Here is a 16,124-nt window from a genome sequence, read left to right as displayed (position 1 = left end):
AAGGAGAATAATCAGCGCTATAGACAACAACAGAGTTTTAGGACGAATAGATTTTAGTGTAAAGATTACTTCACATCTGGAAGTAATTCAGCTCAAACAATGTATAGAAATTCACACTTTCGTCATAGCTTTAAGGTGAGGGAAATGGAGCTTTTTTAAGTACATATATGATTCTATACTGATGGATAAATCAAAATAATGGTAATTTTATCTGCTTCATTTTGTAGTTGTCATATAAATTAGCACATTAAAACTTACATTAATTCTTTATGCAATGATTCTCTTCCTAAAACTATCTGTAGTTGATTAGAACCAATGAAAAATTAATGAATTTGTTTTATTCCGTAAATATTTTTCTGATTGTATTGTTTAAAATTACTGATCAAAGGATTATAATATATAAAAAAATGTTGCTTTGTGATTCTCAAAAAATACATTAATGTAGAACACTAGATACCGAATGAATTTATATTAACCGAGAAATATGCATACAACACAAAAACGGTACTGTACTCAGAATCAGCCGACAACAGTCACAATTGATTCTTCTGTTAATGAAATGGAAAATGAAGACTGGAATAGATTTCTGGAAAATGACTTTACTAAATTTATGGGGATTACTTCACGGCAAAATTATCCATTTAACGATCAATCTATTATATATAATCCAAATGATACCAGTACTACTTCTAATATCATTAATAATAACAACATTCCTATCACATATAAAATGAATGATAATAATAAAAGTGGCAGTGTAAATAAAAATATTTTGGGACACGTCAAGGAGTTGCGAGAAAATTGTTCTAATGACAATAATCTAGAAATTACTCCCAATTGTGATTGCTCAGATAATGATCTATCATGGACAAAGGATGTTTTCAATTCAAAGCATTATACCACTAGCTCTCTTGCTTTGACAAGTGGATTTATCAATGACACAAAAATACAAAATAATCATCCAGTCAGTAATGAATTTATTTCTGGTGAGGATTATCAACAATCTAACTATCTCTATGATCAACATTTTAATTCTACACCTGTACAATTATGTTCACAAACTGATTATTCTGTAATGAGAACTGTGAATTATCCTTATATTATTAATAACGAACATCCACATTATCTTAGTGAGTACATTCAATCAAGTGACACAGAGTATTCAAATTATCATAATAATCTTCATATGGATTTAAGATCAAATGTCTCTGATTTTACCGATACTAGTATTGCTAGTGATCCAGATTATCAGAACCAAAGCGAATCGAAAGCAAAGTCATCATTCATGTTTTTAAATGATTACTTATGTGCACCACAAGCACCAACCATAGAAAATTTAAAGTCATGTAATCCTTTAAGCCAGGAAGATTCCTTTGAGAATGGATGGCTTGATGGTCAAAACAGAACACATTATTGTGCTAACTGGTCAGTCGATTGGACAAATAATACTGAGTCAAATAGTCGACCAAACTATCACTCATGTAATTCAAAGCATATTCCTATAAACTTTGACAGTTTCCGATGTCTAGGTAAGTAAAAGTAATCATACTTGCTTTTAAACTCTAAATGAATTTTCCGTATTTCACGTTTAAGGTAACTTTTATTCAATTATTATAGTTATTAATAGTGAGTTGCAGATAACTATCACTGCTATGTCATTATTGTAATACAAAGACGATGATGAATTTAGTGGTTGAAAAAGTTTCTGCTAGGTGAAAATTAGGGTTAGTTTACGAGTTGTCTAAAATGCCTTCTAAATATATTATTAAGTACTATGTATGCCAATAAAAGTATTTCATGCATACAGTTCCTGGTATTATCATGAAAAAATCTAGAGAAACTACTGGAATAGATTATAAATCTGCTATATTTTATTTGATTATAAATTAGCTTTCTAATGACAACATCTTATTAGTATTAGTTTTACAAATGGACCTTCATATGTAATATACATCATATTTAATGAAAAAAACAGCACCTATAATTTGAGTATACCTCTTCCCTGTGTTCGTTTATCTACATCCAATGATGATTAGTTACCACAATAAAGAAAGCACATTATCCAAAGTCGCTAATATCCCAGTGAAATTAAGTTTTAAGTTTAGTCTCAAATTGTGGTGTAGATAATTCATTTTTGTATTGCTTTTATGAATCTTCCCACTGCACTCCTAAACATCAATGAAAGGATTCAAACAACCGATACAAAAATGCATTAAAATTCCACCCACTTGCATAAGCTAGTGACCATCTGGACTTAGTAGCTAAGTGGATAACGAGATGGCGTTTGAAGAATGGTAGTGGGTTTGGGTTCCGGAATCAACACCAACTCCAGGACTCAGGCACATCCATATCACGAGTCTCAAATAGGACGAAACGCGTGTCCTGGATTCCACTGCTAGCCACTATCCATCCTTGTTTATAATGCTGCTGGTGTAGGTACACCGAATGTATCAAAAAAGGCATATTGTAATGAGCGATCTGAGTTTTAAGGGTTGAAGCATGCTCAAACAAGTAAACGCGTTACAATAGTTAAAAACGTTTTGTAACAGTTACAGTGCCTGTAAAGTCTTAAAATATTTATCTTGGCAAATTGTAGTAGCACAATCTGCATTAAAAGATCAAGAATACTACATATGCTTAGCATGTTGTGGTACTTGTAAACCTTTTCTGTAATGAAAAATGGAGAAGTGATAAACCCATGTCAATTTTTGAGATTATAGTCTGATATGTAGGTTAGATTAATTAATAATTTCCATATGTATGCTCGCTGCTTAAGACTGCATGACTATTACCGGTGATATATGCCAATAATATTCTGTCTTTTCATGTGTTTGCGAATCTGATTACCATAATGATTTGTAAGTAAACATGTAAATCCCTGGTTAATGAATAGTAAAAATGATTCAAATGAACTTTTTGAATGGAATATCTTTAATAAAACACTAATTTAACGTTATGGGAACATCTTCATCAAAGTAACTTCCACTGACAATAATCATTTTATTCTTTAGGTGACTATAGAAGTTAAAACGAACGTTTCACTGTTTTTCCGTGGATAATTACTAAAATAGCACATCCGTTTATATGATAAACTGATCACTTTCAATCATTGAAGCATGTTTTCTAGCTCGTAAAATCGGATAGTTCAGTCCTTCCTCTAACATGACATTTGTGAAACCAAAGATCTTAGACAATGTTCACCAAAATCGTTCCATAAATATTTTTCAAACATAAGTTATTTATTTTATATATAATACAAAAAGCTTGCTCAGCAGGGCACCAATAAACGATTTACATAAACAGAGCTGTTGTCTATTATCAAATACTCGTGTTTCTAAGATAATAAATCTCTTTTCTATAAAAGCTACAATGCAGTATATGAAGAAAACATAGGACACGTCTTTACAGAGTAATGATAGCTATTTTACTCTTCATTTTTGATGCTTTAGTTATTTAAATCTTTCCGTTGCTTGACGTTTTAGGTGTCTAAAGAAATTGATACCATTTTGAGTTATTTTTAGTATTGTAAACATTTTGGGTTAACCAAAGTCGCACGAGTTTTATTTTGTTACATAATCAATATCATTCATCCATTCCCTTTTTGATTAATGATTTCATACATTTACTTTCGTCCTAAAATATCAAAATATGTATGCTCGCTTTGTGTATTAGAGAAGGAGCTGACAAATGAACCATGATCTCCTTCGATTAAGGTTTGATTAGTTCTTCTTTCAACCAAATATTTTAAAGGTCCTGTTCCAGTTCTCAGTTCAACTTTTAAAATGGATTGACCTTCTGACTTCTCTCCAATAAATAAGATTTAATTTGTGTTTGTATCATATGTGTATGGGATTATTGATCAAAATGTTAACTCAATCTTGTGTTTTAAAAAGTCTGGTATTCTGTTGAGAAAGTTATTTTTGTTTCCTTCTGGGATTATGTTTGTTGGTTACTGCTATGGAATCGGGTTTCAAGCATTTTCTGTGCTTTCGTTTTACATGAAGCTCCTTTGAGTGTGACACCTAAACTAAAATATCTAAGTCTGGTTTTAAAAACTTGCAGTTAGAGAACGAAAATTCACTAAAAAATTGAATCAGATAGAAGAAATATACATTTATTATCAAATTTTGGGTTACATTAAAATGCGAATTCAGGTGAAAGTTCGGTCCACTTAAGTCTTCTATCAACTGAATAGTAATTAGTTATATTTAATGAAAAAAAGTTTAAGAAAAAAATATTTTTCTAACAGTATTATGATCATGAACTTCTAAAATGTGTAAATTGTTTACACTCTAATAGGCGAACGAGGACATATAATTCATTACTTTTATTTATCCAAACATAGTTTGTTGATTGTATAGCAGTTACACCTATATGGAGAAAGCGTAATTATTTTGATCTTTAGACTTGTCACAGTAGTTGAATATGGATATTGTCAGTTGTTTAACAGTTTATTGTTTATTTGTATCACTAATGAATTTTAATTTAATGTTTACTGACATTATCGTTGGTAAATATTTAATGGTAATGGCTGTTGTTTTGTGTTAAATGGTTACATGTTGAGTGTCTCATTTTAAATAAAACAGTTAAACGTTCATGTATAGCTTTTTGTTCCTACTGCATTACACAAGCTAAAAGCTATGGCATATTTTTAATTTTTTTCAAAGGCGCCACTTCTTATTTCGATGCTAGAAGTTCGAATTGTAAAAAAGACTGTCTAGTTACAAAGAATAGTGAATCGGTTGACCATCCACATAAAGGAGCGCCAAACATATCTAGTAATCACCAGTTTGATTCAGGACCCAAACTGTGTGACGAATTTGATAGTCCCTTATCTCCACAAACAGAGTCAACGAAGCTATGCAATGTTACTTCTAGTAAGTTTTTACAAAACGTTTCAAATTTTATTATATTAATTACTAAATAGTGTCTGAAAACCTCAAAAAACCAATGTTAATAAACTTTATGTCATCTGATTTTACGTCATCAAAATGACGATAATTTTTACTCGAGTTCAGTAGAAATGTATCTGAAAAATATTGTATTATAGTAATGATGTTAGTGAAGCTGCTTGACTTCGACAGATGCCCTGGTTAATCAGATGGATATAATGCTATCACCAGTTGTTCCTCGTAATTAGAAGTGATCATCTTTATTTATGGTATCTTTTTTCTTTGAGATATTTGTGGTCTTAGTGGCAGTTTTACAATAGATTTGAATTATTTTGACTGTACTTCTAATCATAACCTAATAGTAATAATATTTGTTTCGAGCTTTTTATTAAAATTAACTTTGGTTACTGAATCGTCTAACAGTTTACAATTTATAAGTCCGTAAAAATGTCTTCATTTTATAGTTTTTTTTAAGTATCAGAATTCAAAAATCATATTACGAAATTCTATGTCATAGTAATAGATTCTCACTAGACCCAGCATTCTATCTTTAAATAGGCGAACAAATAAATTTTCCTCATAGGATATTAAATTATTCAATCAGTTCACAAGGCTTACCAATATAAAATTGTAGATATTCATAACCCCTATTTTACGGACAACCAGTGCTTGATTTCATGTACGAATAAGCTTTTAAATTATCAAGATTTATCAGCTAATAGCCTTCACGATAGAAGAACAAACATCTACACCTTTAATTCAATTATTCTTTTGAATAATTATATGCGAATGTACAGGTTTTATAAATAATATTGTTAAAAAGAAATTCATTTCACTGATCTTCACTTTTTCTAATTAATTATGTGCTCAGTTTTAAGTTAAGTCATACAATTTATTCTTTTTGTGATGATAGTCTGAGATCATGTAGAGTTTGGAACTATTTAACATAATTTTTTCTGAGATAACAAATAAAACTTTAATACCAACTAAAAGCTATTATTATCGTTATTATTATTCGTATATTGGTATTAAAAATGTACCGAGTAATACTTCTTAATGCTAGGTGCCAATAAAAAATAAGTATGATCCAGGAAATAAGCAATTCTATTACTATATCAGTTCCCAAAAATAAATATTGTTACATTTTATTCCTTATTAGGTCTTACACTTTTACAGTTTGTGCTTGAAGCATTCAGAGAGATCATGGCTTAGTAATTAAATATATTTTAAACAAGTGTTTTTATTCTCTTGTTAACATTACGTTATCTCTTATTTGATGAGTTAATGAATGTTCTCCAAATCCCTGTACTAAAATATATTGGGTAATGGTGATTCAAAACCTACTAGTAACAGTTATGTTCACAGACACAGGTTTCCATTTTTTCCATTGTTTTTGAATTCGCTGCTGAGATTTTTGTGGGGCCCGTAATTTCGTCGTCATTTAGATCGAATGATGTTGTCGAAAGGGCTCTCCACTTTAGTGGCCCGGGTTCTGATACCAAGGTGATTGTATTGATGATTGTTGTTGAAATATATATGTCACCTATCCTCGTATATAATCATCGACTTAAGTCACGTTAGTCAATAACAGGATTAAATAAGTCGAATAACGAGAATGGAGTTGTGAATACATATATTCTGTATATAAAGTGAATGGAATAGAACGAAGCAAAACGACGCGCAGTGGAGATGGCGGGTAAGCCAACTCCCATTTAACCAAGCGTTAATGAATATTTATAGGCACACAAAAATAAATTACAGGCATGTGGTGAGTAATGGGATAAGAACTGTACACACACCTACGCCCTCATCAGTCAAGACTGATAAACGAATAAATAACAGGGTCAGAATGTAACTCGAGTAGAATGAATAGAATGGGATGTCCGAAAGCTAGAATAAGGTATATGGGCTTAACATAATAACCGACACTACAAGTTAATGTAATTTTTAGCTAAACGCAAAATAGTAATTAGTTGAAACTTCACAAACATGTTCTTTTATAGTTTATTTATTAACTTACGATGCAATTAAATATTATCAGATTTATCAGTTTGGGTGCTGTGGAGATTGTTAAGTTCTTGATTGAAATCATGAGTCAATTGAAGCTAGACCACCATGGAAAACCTGGAATCACTGGACGGCCGTTTCGTCCTAGTATGGGACTCCTCAGCAGTGCGCACCCATGATCCCGCATTCCGCGAGACTCGAACCCAGGACTTATCAATCTCGCGCCAGGCGCTTAACCAACTAGACCATTGAGCCAGCATCCAATGGTGTCAATGTCTAATCTCAACCAATCCACGAAATTGCGCGACCATCTTCCATTGTACCACGGTAGACACCTGTTTCTATCCGACACGGATTAGCTCCACTAATCATGGGTTCTCACCAGAACTCCGAGAATTTTCTCACGAAGCTAGTCACTAGTGAGCACATGGTAATTATCAGTTTACGTGTTGTGGAGATTGTTAAATTAGGACGAAACAGCCGTCCGGTGCTTCCAGGTTTTCCATGGTGATCTAGCTTCAATTGACTCATGATTTCGATCAAAAATAATCAGATTTAATGGAAGTGTTGCGTGTTTATAGGCTTTTCTTCTACTGAAAAAAAAACGTTGTTCAAACTGATTTATGTTGTAGTGAATTCTAACTTTAGAAAGTCTTTGAGAGGGACTAATGCATTTTATCGTTTGCATTAGATAATGTACTGTTAATAATGCCAAACCTAACATAGATCATTTTACAGAAAGATAAATTGAAGTTTTATGCAATAATATCTTAGACATTTAGCAATGTCGGATAAACTAACTTTAGTATTACCCCATTAGTTTCTCTAATTAGGCAGATTTAAAGATCTTGATGGTAATTTAAAAGAAATCGTAAAATTTGATAAGCAAAGTCGACCTTAGTAAATTTCAAACAACTGCTGTAGATCCTGACGTTAACAAAACGAATCAGTTCAGGTATCTAAACTCTACTAACATTTCATCTCTATTCATATATTATTTATGTCATTATAGTGTAATACTATATATTTTCAAAATAACCTATCCCTGAAAATAGTGAAAAATTGCCCTACTTTTGTATTCAAATACTACGTTACATAATTTAATAATAAATAAATTTAACTTTTCACGTAACTTTATCATGGATTAAAATTTGTCGGTATATATATATTGGTTGCTATCAAAATGAATCGAAAAGTATCACAAAATAAATTGATGGTCAACTTTCCTTCTTAACTTGTTATTTTCTTATAGTAAGTAAATTTGTGCAATAATCGTTTATTCATATAGTTAAGGGTAATTAATACAAAAGATATGTAAATATTTCGAAGTAAAATCTACTAGTAGCAATTGAGTATTTAAGTGTAAATGTTTACGAATTAATTTTTAGGATTTCAAAACCAATGATAACGAATTGAATAACTGCTGTCTACTGAAAGTTTTACTTAGGGTGCTATACAAAGGAATCGTGAATATGTAGAAATGATTGAAAATCGATGCTTACCAACCCAATTGATACAACGTAAATGATGAAAAACGCTGAGTTTTAAAATAATTTTTAATTTTTCCAAAGTAATACGTTTTATGAGAATGGTATTTTCCTCTTCAATTGACATCATTTGCTTACACGATCTAGTTCAAAACGACTGACATTTGGTAAAATGTTCTCAAACTATTTTACTTTACCAGACAAATAAAGAAACAATTTTTCAGTAAAGAAAGGTGGTGGCTAGCGGCGGAATCCAAGACGCGCGCTTCGTCCTATTCGGGACTCGTCAGCTGGATATATCTGCATCGCAGAGTTGGTGTTCGCTCCGGGACATGGACCGAGTACCGAATAGGACGGAACGCGCGTCCTGGATTTCACTGCTAGCTACCATCCATCTTTGCTTATAATACTTGTGACTTAAGGCAGTATCGACGTAATCTACACAGGGTGCACATTTGCCGAGAAGAGACTGATCAATTACAGCTCTAAAGATCAACTATAAGAATCAAATAAAACAACACAAAATAAATTCAAAGAAATAGTGTATTTACGTCTGAACTGTTGGAGTCCACTACACAACTCAAACAACAGTAGTCTTTATGTTAAATGTTTATATTCTCTCACAAATATGTCAGTTTAGGTACCCAAAGTTCTTATTTTCATTTAATGCATCAACTAATTTTATTCCTGTTCATGTTTGATTTGTTCGAAATGGAACCTGATTTCGATGTGCTGACGATGTTGTTCAGAAGAACGATGAAATCTCCACGACCAAACCACCCAGCTCAGAGGACAAAACTCCATCAAAAAAACTATTTATAAATTTTTACATGATCTGAAATTGTTTTGAAAAAGTTAACCACTTTCCATCTGAAATAATCAATGAAGTATGATTTTCTTACAATTCTCTAAGAACTAGTTACATTCAATAATCATGATACGTTTTAGAGCAAAACGATTGGTACTTATTGTATAGGATGACTGCATTACTGAACAACACTATCATAGTCAATATTTCTTCAACTATTTTTAATCTTTAGCTTTAACTTTTAATAATGTTTGAAGATCATAATTCATTTTTAAAGCACTTTCTAAAATCAATGTCTTCAAATGTCCAAAGACTTTAATCAGTTATTTAGTTAACAGATTGATACTTTAATTCTGACACCTTTCTCTGCAATTTTATTGATTAAATAATAATTAAGAGAAGCTGAACACACAACTTGATATCCTCGCTAATTATTTCAGATGAAATTGCTTTATAAATATATGTTCATGTAAAATTGAAATACCTCTTATAGAAATATATTTTTGTCGAAGTTCATTTAAATACTTTGTATCCTAAAAAGAATACAGCAAATAATAAAGGATCGTGCTATTACTTTAACAGTTTTTTTCTTTATGATAATTTAACTCCATGAAAGGCTTTCATGATTCCTCAAATATTTCACTTAAAAAAGTTTACATAGGCTGATAAAGTTATGTTTTGTTCATTTTATAGGCAACTAATTACTTAGTGATAGACATTTTTGCATAATAAAACTTGTTTAGTTGACATTTAAAACCAATAAATTCTTTTTTTTAATAACAGTGGGTCTACTATGATTATAAGGGTTTGTAAATAGCTTGACACGTATAAGGTATCAGTGTTAATGAAAACCTTCTGAAAAATCTTAAGAAAATTTCCTAAAATATAATCGAGTATTTTCAAGTTATACAGTAATAAAAATGTTGAACGTTACATCATTGTATCCAGCACTATTTAATCACTATAGTAAAGCGTGAGAAATATTCTACTTTTAACATATGTTACCAACTTAATGACTGAATGCTTTATGATTCTCAAAGCATATTGCTAAATATGTAATTTAACTGTAAAAAATGTTACTTTAACATGCATTATTAGTACATGTTTAGTACACATTATTAGTATATTCTAGTGATCAAGAAAAATTCGATATTATCCAGATTGGTCTCAAGTCACTTTCAGCTTTTTTGTCTGAGATGTCAAATTAACAAAACCTGCTAATCACTAGACGGATAATCACTTTTTGTGAAACGCATGTTGAAATTGGTTTTTTATGAGTATTTTAGACAGTTTACTTTAGTATGACTAGTGAAAAAATATAGGATAGATGACTGTTTTAGGTTGCCTAAAATCACAAACTACAACTAGATTTCATCATCAATATATAGCATCAAATAGTGTTTAAAATTAAAATTAATTCCAGAAACCTTACACTGAATTTTCGGTAGTTTAATTTTATCACGAGTTTCTTAAGTTATAAAAACATTAAATCTCAAAGGTAACATATCGAAATAAAAGTGCAAATATAATTTACTTAGTTACTAAATAAAAAATGACAATTAACATCTAACGTTAACTTCTAACAGAAAAATACAAGTTTAAATATAATAAAACAGTAATGTTAAGCCTTTTTATCACTTAGGAATATGAAGTCCTCAGTTTTGAGTCATTTATTATATTTGGTTGAAACCTGTATACAAATAAGTATAAAAAGTTGCACTTTATTGAAACTAACATGCTATCGCAGAAAGGGTGAATCTAATCTATAGATGTCATTAATGAGTTATGCTAGCGCTATTTCATCATTATTATCGCACTTTAAGGACCTCATGTGATTACAATCGATGGACAGCAGCTTCAGGATCTAGAGCCATGTTAGAGATTCCAATGCCATTAATCCAACAGGATGCATTATAAAAGACATTTATTAAAACTGTTTATATAAAATCATGTGGAAAACAATATTAAGATTTGCAAAGGCAAGCAAATAAAGTTACTTTTTCGATCAGTTTAGATCGTTATGGTGCAAAGTATTCGAAGATTTTCCTAAGCGTTGCACATTTGTTATGCTATGCGAACGATGCGTTTTACTTCTTGAAAATAAGTAGACGTATTTTATCTTAATTTTGAAGAATAAAAAATTCACATCTATAAGCCTTTTGGCTTATTACTATGTTCTGATCTTACTTTAAATTGGAGTTTATAATTCAGATTTTAGAGCGTAAATGATCTTTCTTGATTGAATCACGATGAATATGTTCCGTTAGCAAATTTTTCTTAACCTTTTTGTTGTGACTGATAAAGTATGTTAATGCAGTTCCACATATTAATGTGTTCAGATTGTCGCAAAAGCTAAATTACGGTCTGCTACAGTTGTTTAACCAGTAAATATATTCATAATGAAACGGATAAACTAGATAAAAACACTCCAGTAGTAGTGAAATTCTCAGAAACATGAATTAAAAAGCATGAAAGGCGGGAATGAAGTGAACACCAAGTAGAATTCTTAGTATAAATTATGTCAGCAAACAGTAATACTGTTTTTTTCTATCCTTTAATTATTTTTGGTCATCAAGTATAAAAACTACAACTGTAAACTACTGATTTAGTTCCCACAAAAGTGATAAAAATATAGGTTAAAAACGTTATAGATTATCGTCGATTTCGACTATGCCTAGAATTGTTTGTTGGTTTACTGCGTGTTTTGATGTAGAAAACAAGTTATTGTTAGGCATATTTAATTATAAGTTTAGGTAGAGTACATCCATTGATTATAAGATGGGTTTTCGAATCACCTTTTATTTCATCTGTTTGACGTTCGTCGGCTAAATATTTCCAAATGCAAAAGCAATATTGTATAAACTACCTTGTATGATAACTGTCAGTAATTTATTGTTCAATTTTCAATTGAAAATATCTATTCTTTCCTCGGTTCTGATGACATAGCGGTTTACACAACTTGTTGCATATATGATATACATTTTCTTAGAGAAAAAAAGGAGATAACTATTTTAATGACAGTTTACAAATATACAGCAATCGAACGTCAAATAATAACAGTAAATTATATAACTTCTCCACAAGATGATATCCATCACAACAGACAAAATGTAAGTAACAGTGGTTTAGTTTAGATCTACCAAACATTAAGATCAGTATTTTCATAACATTAAAATATTTCGTTAAAATCCTGGATAAGTTATCATGTAGGAATAGTAAAATAAATTCCGACATTATTTTTAATACAAATAAAAAGTACACTTAAGTTTTTTGAAATATACAATATGAATATAAATGATTTTAATATTTTATTCTTTTTTTTAAAAAAAATTCATCTAATTAATTTTCGCCCTCATTTAAAAGTGAAAAAAACAAAAAAAAACAATTAAAAATTCATTTTTGATAAAATTTCTAATGATTGAAAGAGTAAAAAATATGTTTACAATTTGAACATGAATTATATTTCTAGTTATTGGTTAGCTACTATATATATTTTACTTACTTATTTTCCCTATCTCTCTCCCTCTCTCTCTTTTTCTCTCACTATCATTCACTACTTCTTACTTAATTCTTATTTCCAATAAAAATTTATTTTTATTATAAAAAAGAAACGACTGGCAAAAAAGAAAATAATTTAAATTAGTCAGATTTAAGTAGTAAGATATATATATATATATATATATTTACAATAAATTCAACAATATATATATATTCTAACAAGAAAAAAATTATTATTCTGACTACAATATAAACACATCGAATCTCCTTATAGAAAAAATCACAATAAAACGTTTTCTCATTTTTATAAATATGTCTCATGAGAAATTAGTTAATCAGACAAAATTTTCTTCATACTATAGAAATAGAAAGTGAGGAGAGAGGGATAATAGTTATATTTGTGTATCTCCCTATTTATCTATTTATTTGTCTTTATGCATGCATGTATGAACATATTTATCAACACTCATATTTTAATGTATATATATATATATATATATATATATACTTTGAAGCTACTATCATTCTATTCATGGTCATATGTTTATATTTTTGTTTATTTTTACTTGTTCATTTATTTTCTACCTCCTCTCCAACTTCTATTTCTCAATCCCAAGTAACCGTTTAATTAGCTTAAACAATAAACTTATAACTTCTGTTATAGACTACTTATTCAAACGTCTACCGAATTATATTCATGAAACAGGTTCGATTATATTTAAATATATATATATATATATATATATATATATATAAATTATGTTTGAACGAATAAAATTATGTAAAGAAAGTTAATATAAACCGAAATATGGCAGTCATTGCTAAAAAAGAAAGGTATGTTCCCAGTGAAAGTGTCAAAAGGTGAATATTTACTCTCATATGAGACTCCTTTAAAGTAGGGAAGATATTTAAATTAACTGAATTGTATACGAAAGGAAAATTGAAAGTTTATTCAGAATTTTGAATGTTACTCAAGCTGAAGTAGAGCTGCATCAATTCATGGTCTTTTTTTATAGCATAAAAATATAAACAATTATTGTCTTTTTTATTTGACACTTATAATAAGTTGTTTATCCTGAAATTGTCCTACTTTTATGATGTATTTTTTATGTGAAAATTTGTAATTGATAGTAAAATTACTGGATTTCGGCACCCTATTAAGTTGACTTGATACCATATTTTAAAAGGTAGTTGTTTGGTATTCTTGCCTTCAGACTTAATTTCATTGCGCTCGTTTGTGAATTTCTTCATTGAACAGTTTTACAGTTACTTTACATGTCAAAGTTTGTTTTGCATACTACAATGAACTTGATCACCATACAAAACAATTTATTGAAAATAACGATTTTAGGAAGATAAGTTGTATTGCCATAATGCTGTGATACAACGAGATTACGAGCAAAGCCAGAGATATTACATACATTTTTATCTTCCTCATCTTTAACAGTAAGCACGAAAAGCAAACAATTATCTTTAACTACAAAATGTGAACAATTAATTTTAGTATTATTTGGAAATGCTTGTAACATACCCTAGTTAATACTGAGGCTTAAAGTAAATCCACTGCCAAACAGGTAAGAACGTGAGTCGTGACATCAACTGTTAGTCACTGTCCAATAATAATATTAACTTGATTAATATGTCAGAAAATCTAGTGTACAATAAGGAAGGTTACTTACTATCTTACAATATCATCACGGTGCCTGCAAGCGAACAGATTTAAAATTAATGGGAAATTGTAATATTACACTGATGAGTAGATTATTCCAACTAAATTAACTATTTTTTTATTTTTATTGAGATAATAAATGTGTAAGGAGATTTAATGAAATGATACAGAAAATATTAGGATTATGAGAAGTGAAGACTTAGGTAAGTATAATAGTTGTGCACATTTTATTTGAGTACAAAAATTAAACTTTATCTCATTGATATTCATGTATACTATTGTTTTAAGTTGAAAATAGAAAATATTTAAAAGTTGTAAGCAGTGTTTCTGTTAATACAACCATAAAATCATTTAACTCGTTTTTTGGATCATTTAGATCTGTCATAAGTTCAAAGAAAGCTCTGATTCTCGTCATAGAATAAGAAAACTGATTTAAATATGAACTCAAAATCATGATGAAAAGGAAGAATTGTTAGTTTTTTTTTGGTCATATAAATATTCTCATGTTATTTTCCCATACTTTCATTCATATTATTATTAGGAACACAGAATAAAAATTTACACATTATTAATAGCCAAAATTTTACTGCACTATTTTGAATATAGAATCAATCAAGTCTAAGGAAAATTAACTAACTAGAGATAATCATAGTGATCAGTTAATGATTCCATAAAAGTTTGTAAATATTTTCTACATAAATACAACTAAAAAAACTCAGATTACATAGAATTTATTTCATTTATGCTTAATTGAATGAAACATAAATGTAATGAAGTAATTGATCAGCTTTACAATTAGTTGTTCTAAAAAATGAATATAAAATGACTTGATGAATAATTTTCAACAGGTTGAGTATCTGTTTTTTTTCTCGCTAAGAAAGAAGGAAAAAACTTGAATTTTTCTATTTTTATTTAAGAAAAAACTCTTTAATTTAAATTATTACTGTAATTCATTAATTTTACTTTTTTTTTCTTTTTTTTTTCAAATAAGTAACAAATCAGTAATGAATGTACTATTAATTCAATGTATCTATTTTATTGTTTATTTTTCTTGTTGCTTTTATCCATTGATGTAAATTAGTGATTTTGTCATCTGTCAATGAGACTACCCACAATGAAATTAAAATCATTTAGTTTATTAATTCTGTTAATATTTTGTATATGAAAAGTATGTGCACATCTATTTATTATACATACATATATCATGATATACTATTTTCATTGACATCTATTTACATATAAATAGATATAGTGATACTTCTATTACATTTTAGAAAATCCTTTTTTTGGATTTATTGAGCATTGTAACAATTTATATTAAACAAAAATTTGAAAGAACTCACATGTTCAATGTAAATTATTTAATAGTATATATTTGCATTAAAACATGATTTATGCTGACTAACTGATTTAGATGATATTTCGACACTTACACTTTTCAGACAGTGTCTGTGAAAAGGGAGACTATTCAAATACAACATAAATATTCATTTTTTCAGTATTATGTAAAAAAACGGTATAATTAGAGACAGTAATGAATAAATCCTTTTTTTTACTGAGAAAGAGAAAATATGTGTAAATTTGAGGTACATTACTAAACATTTCTTTAAGTTCCTTTTCCGCAAGTGACTTTTAAATCATATACAGAATGATTCAAATGCATTGACTTACTATAGCCATTAAGAATATGAAAACTATAAAACGTTGAGTGTATATTAATATTTTCTTTCTTTAAACTTATTTCATTTAAGGTAAATAGAAGA

At 29.2% G+C, this 16,124-nt stretch overlaps 1 protein-coding gene across 2 annotated transcripts in view; it reads left to right on the top strand.

Annotated features, from left to right (window-relative positions):
- The window catches only part of MS3_00005277 (uncharacterized protein), a 44,861-nt gene that overhangs the window by 9,021 nt on the left and 19,716 nt on the right, over window positions 1–16,124 (top strand). The window contains exons 3-4 of one of the 2 annotated variants that reach the window (XM_012942747.3): window positions 446–1,529; window positions 4,668–4,877. In XM_012942747.3, the coding sequence (XP_012798201.2) occupies window positions 485–1,529; window positions 4,668–4,877 (1,255 nt within the window). In that variant the 5' untranslated portion in view covers window positions 446–484. The remainder of the gene's footprint in view (window positions 1–445; window positions 1,530–4,667; window positions 4,878–16,124) is intronic. The other variant, XM_051213307.1, reaches the window with a different exon arrangement.

This window comes from Schistosoma haematobium, chromosome 3 (genome assembly GCF_000699445.3).
Source record: "Schistosoma haematobium chromosome 3, whole genome shotgun sequence".
Classification (NCBI taxonomy): Eukaryota; Metazoa; Platyhelminthes; class Trematoda; order Strigeidida; family Schistosomatidae; genus Schistosoma; species Schistosoma haematobium.
Note: the sequence above shows the minus strand (reverse complement) of the source record. Positions and strands in the feature narration are given on the sequence as shown.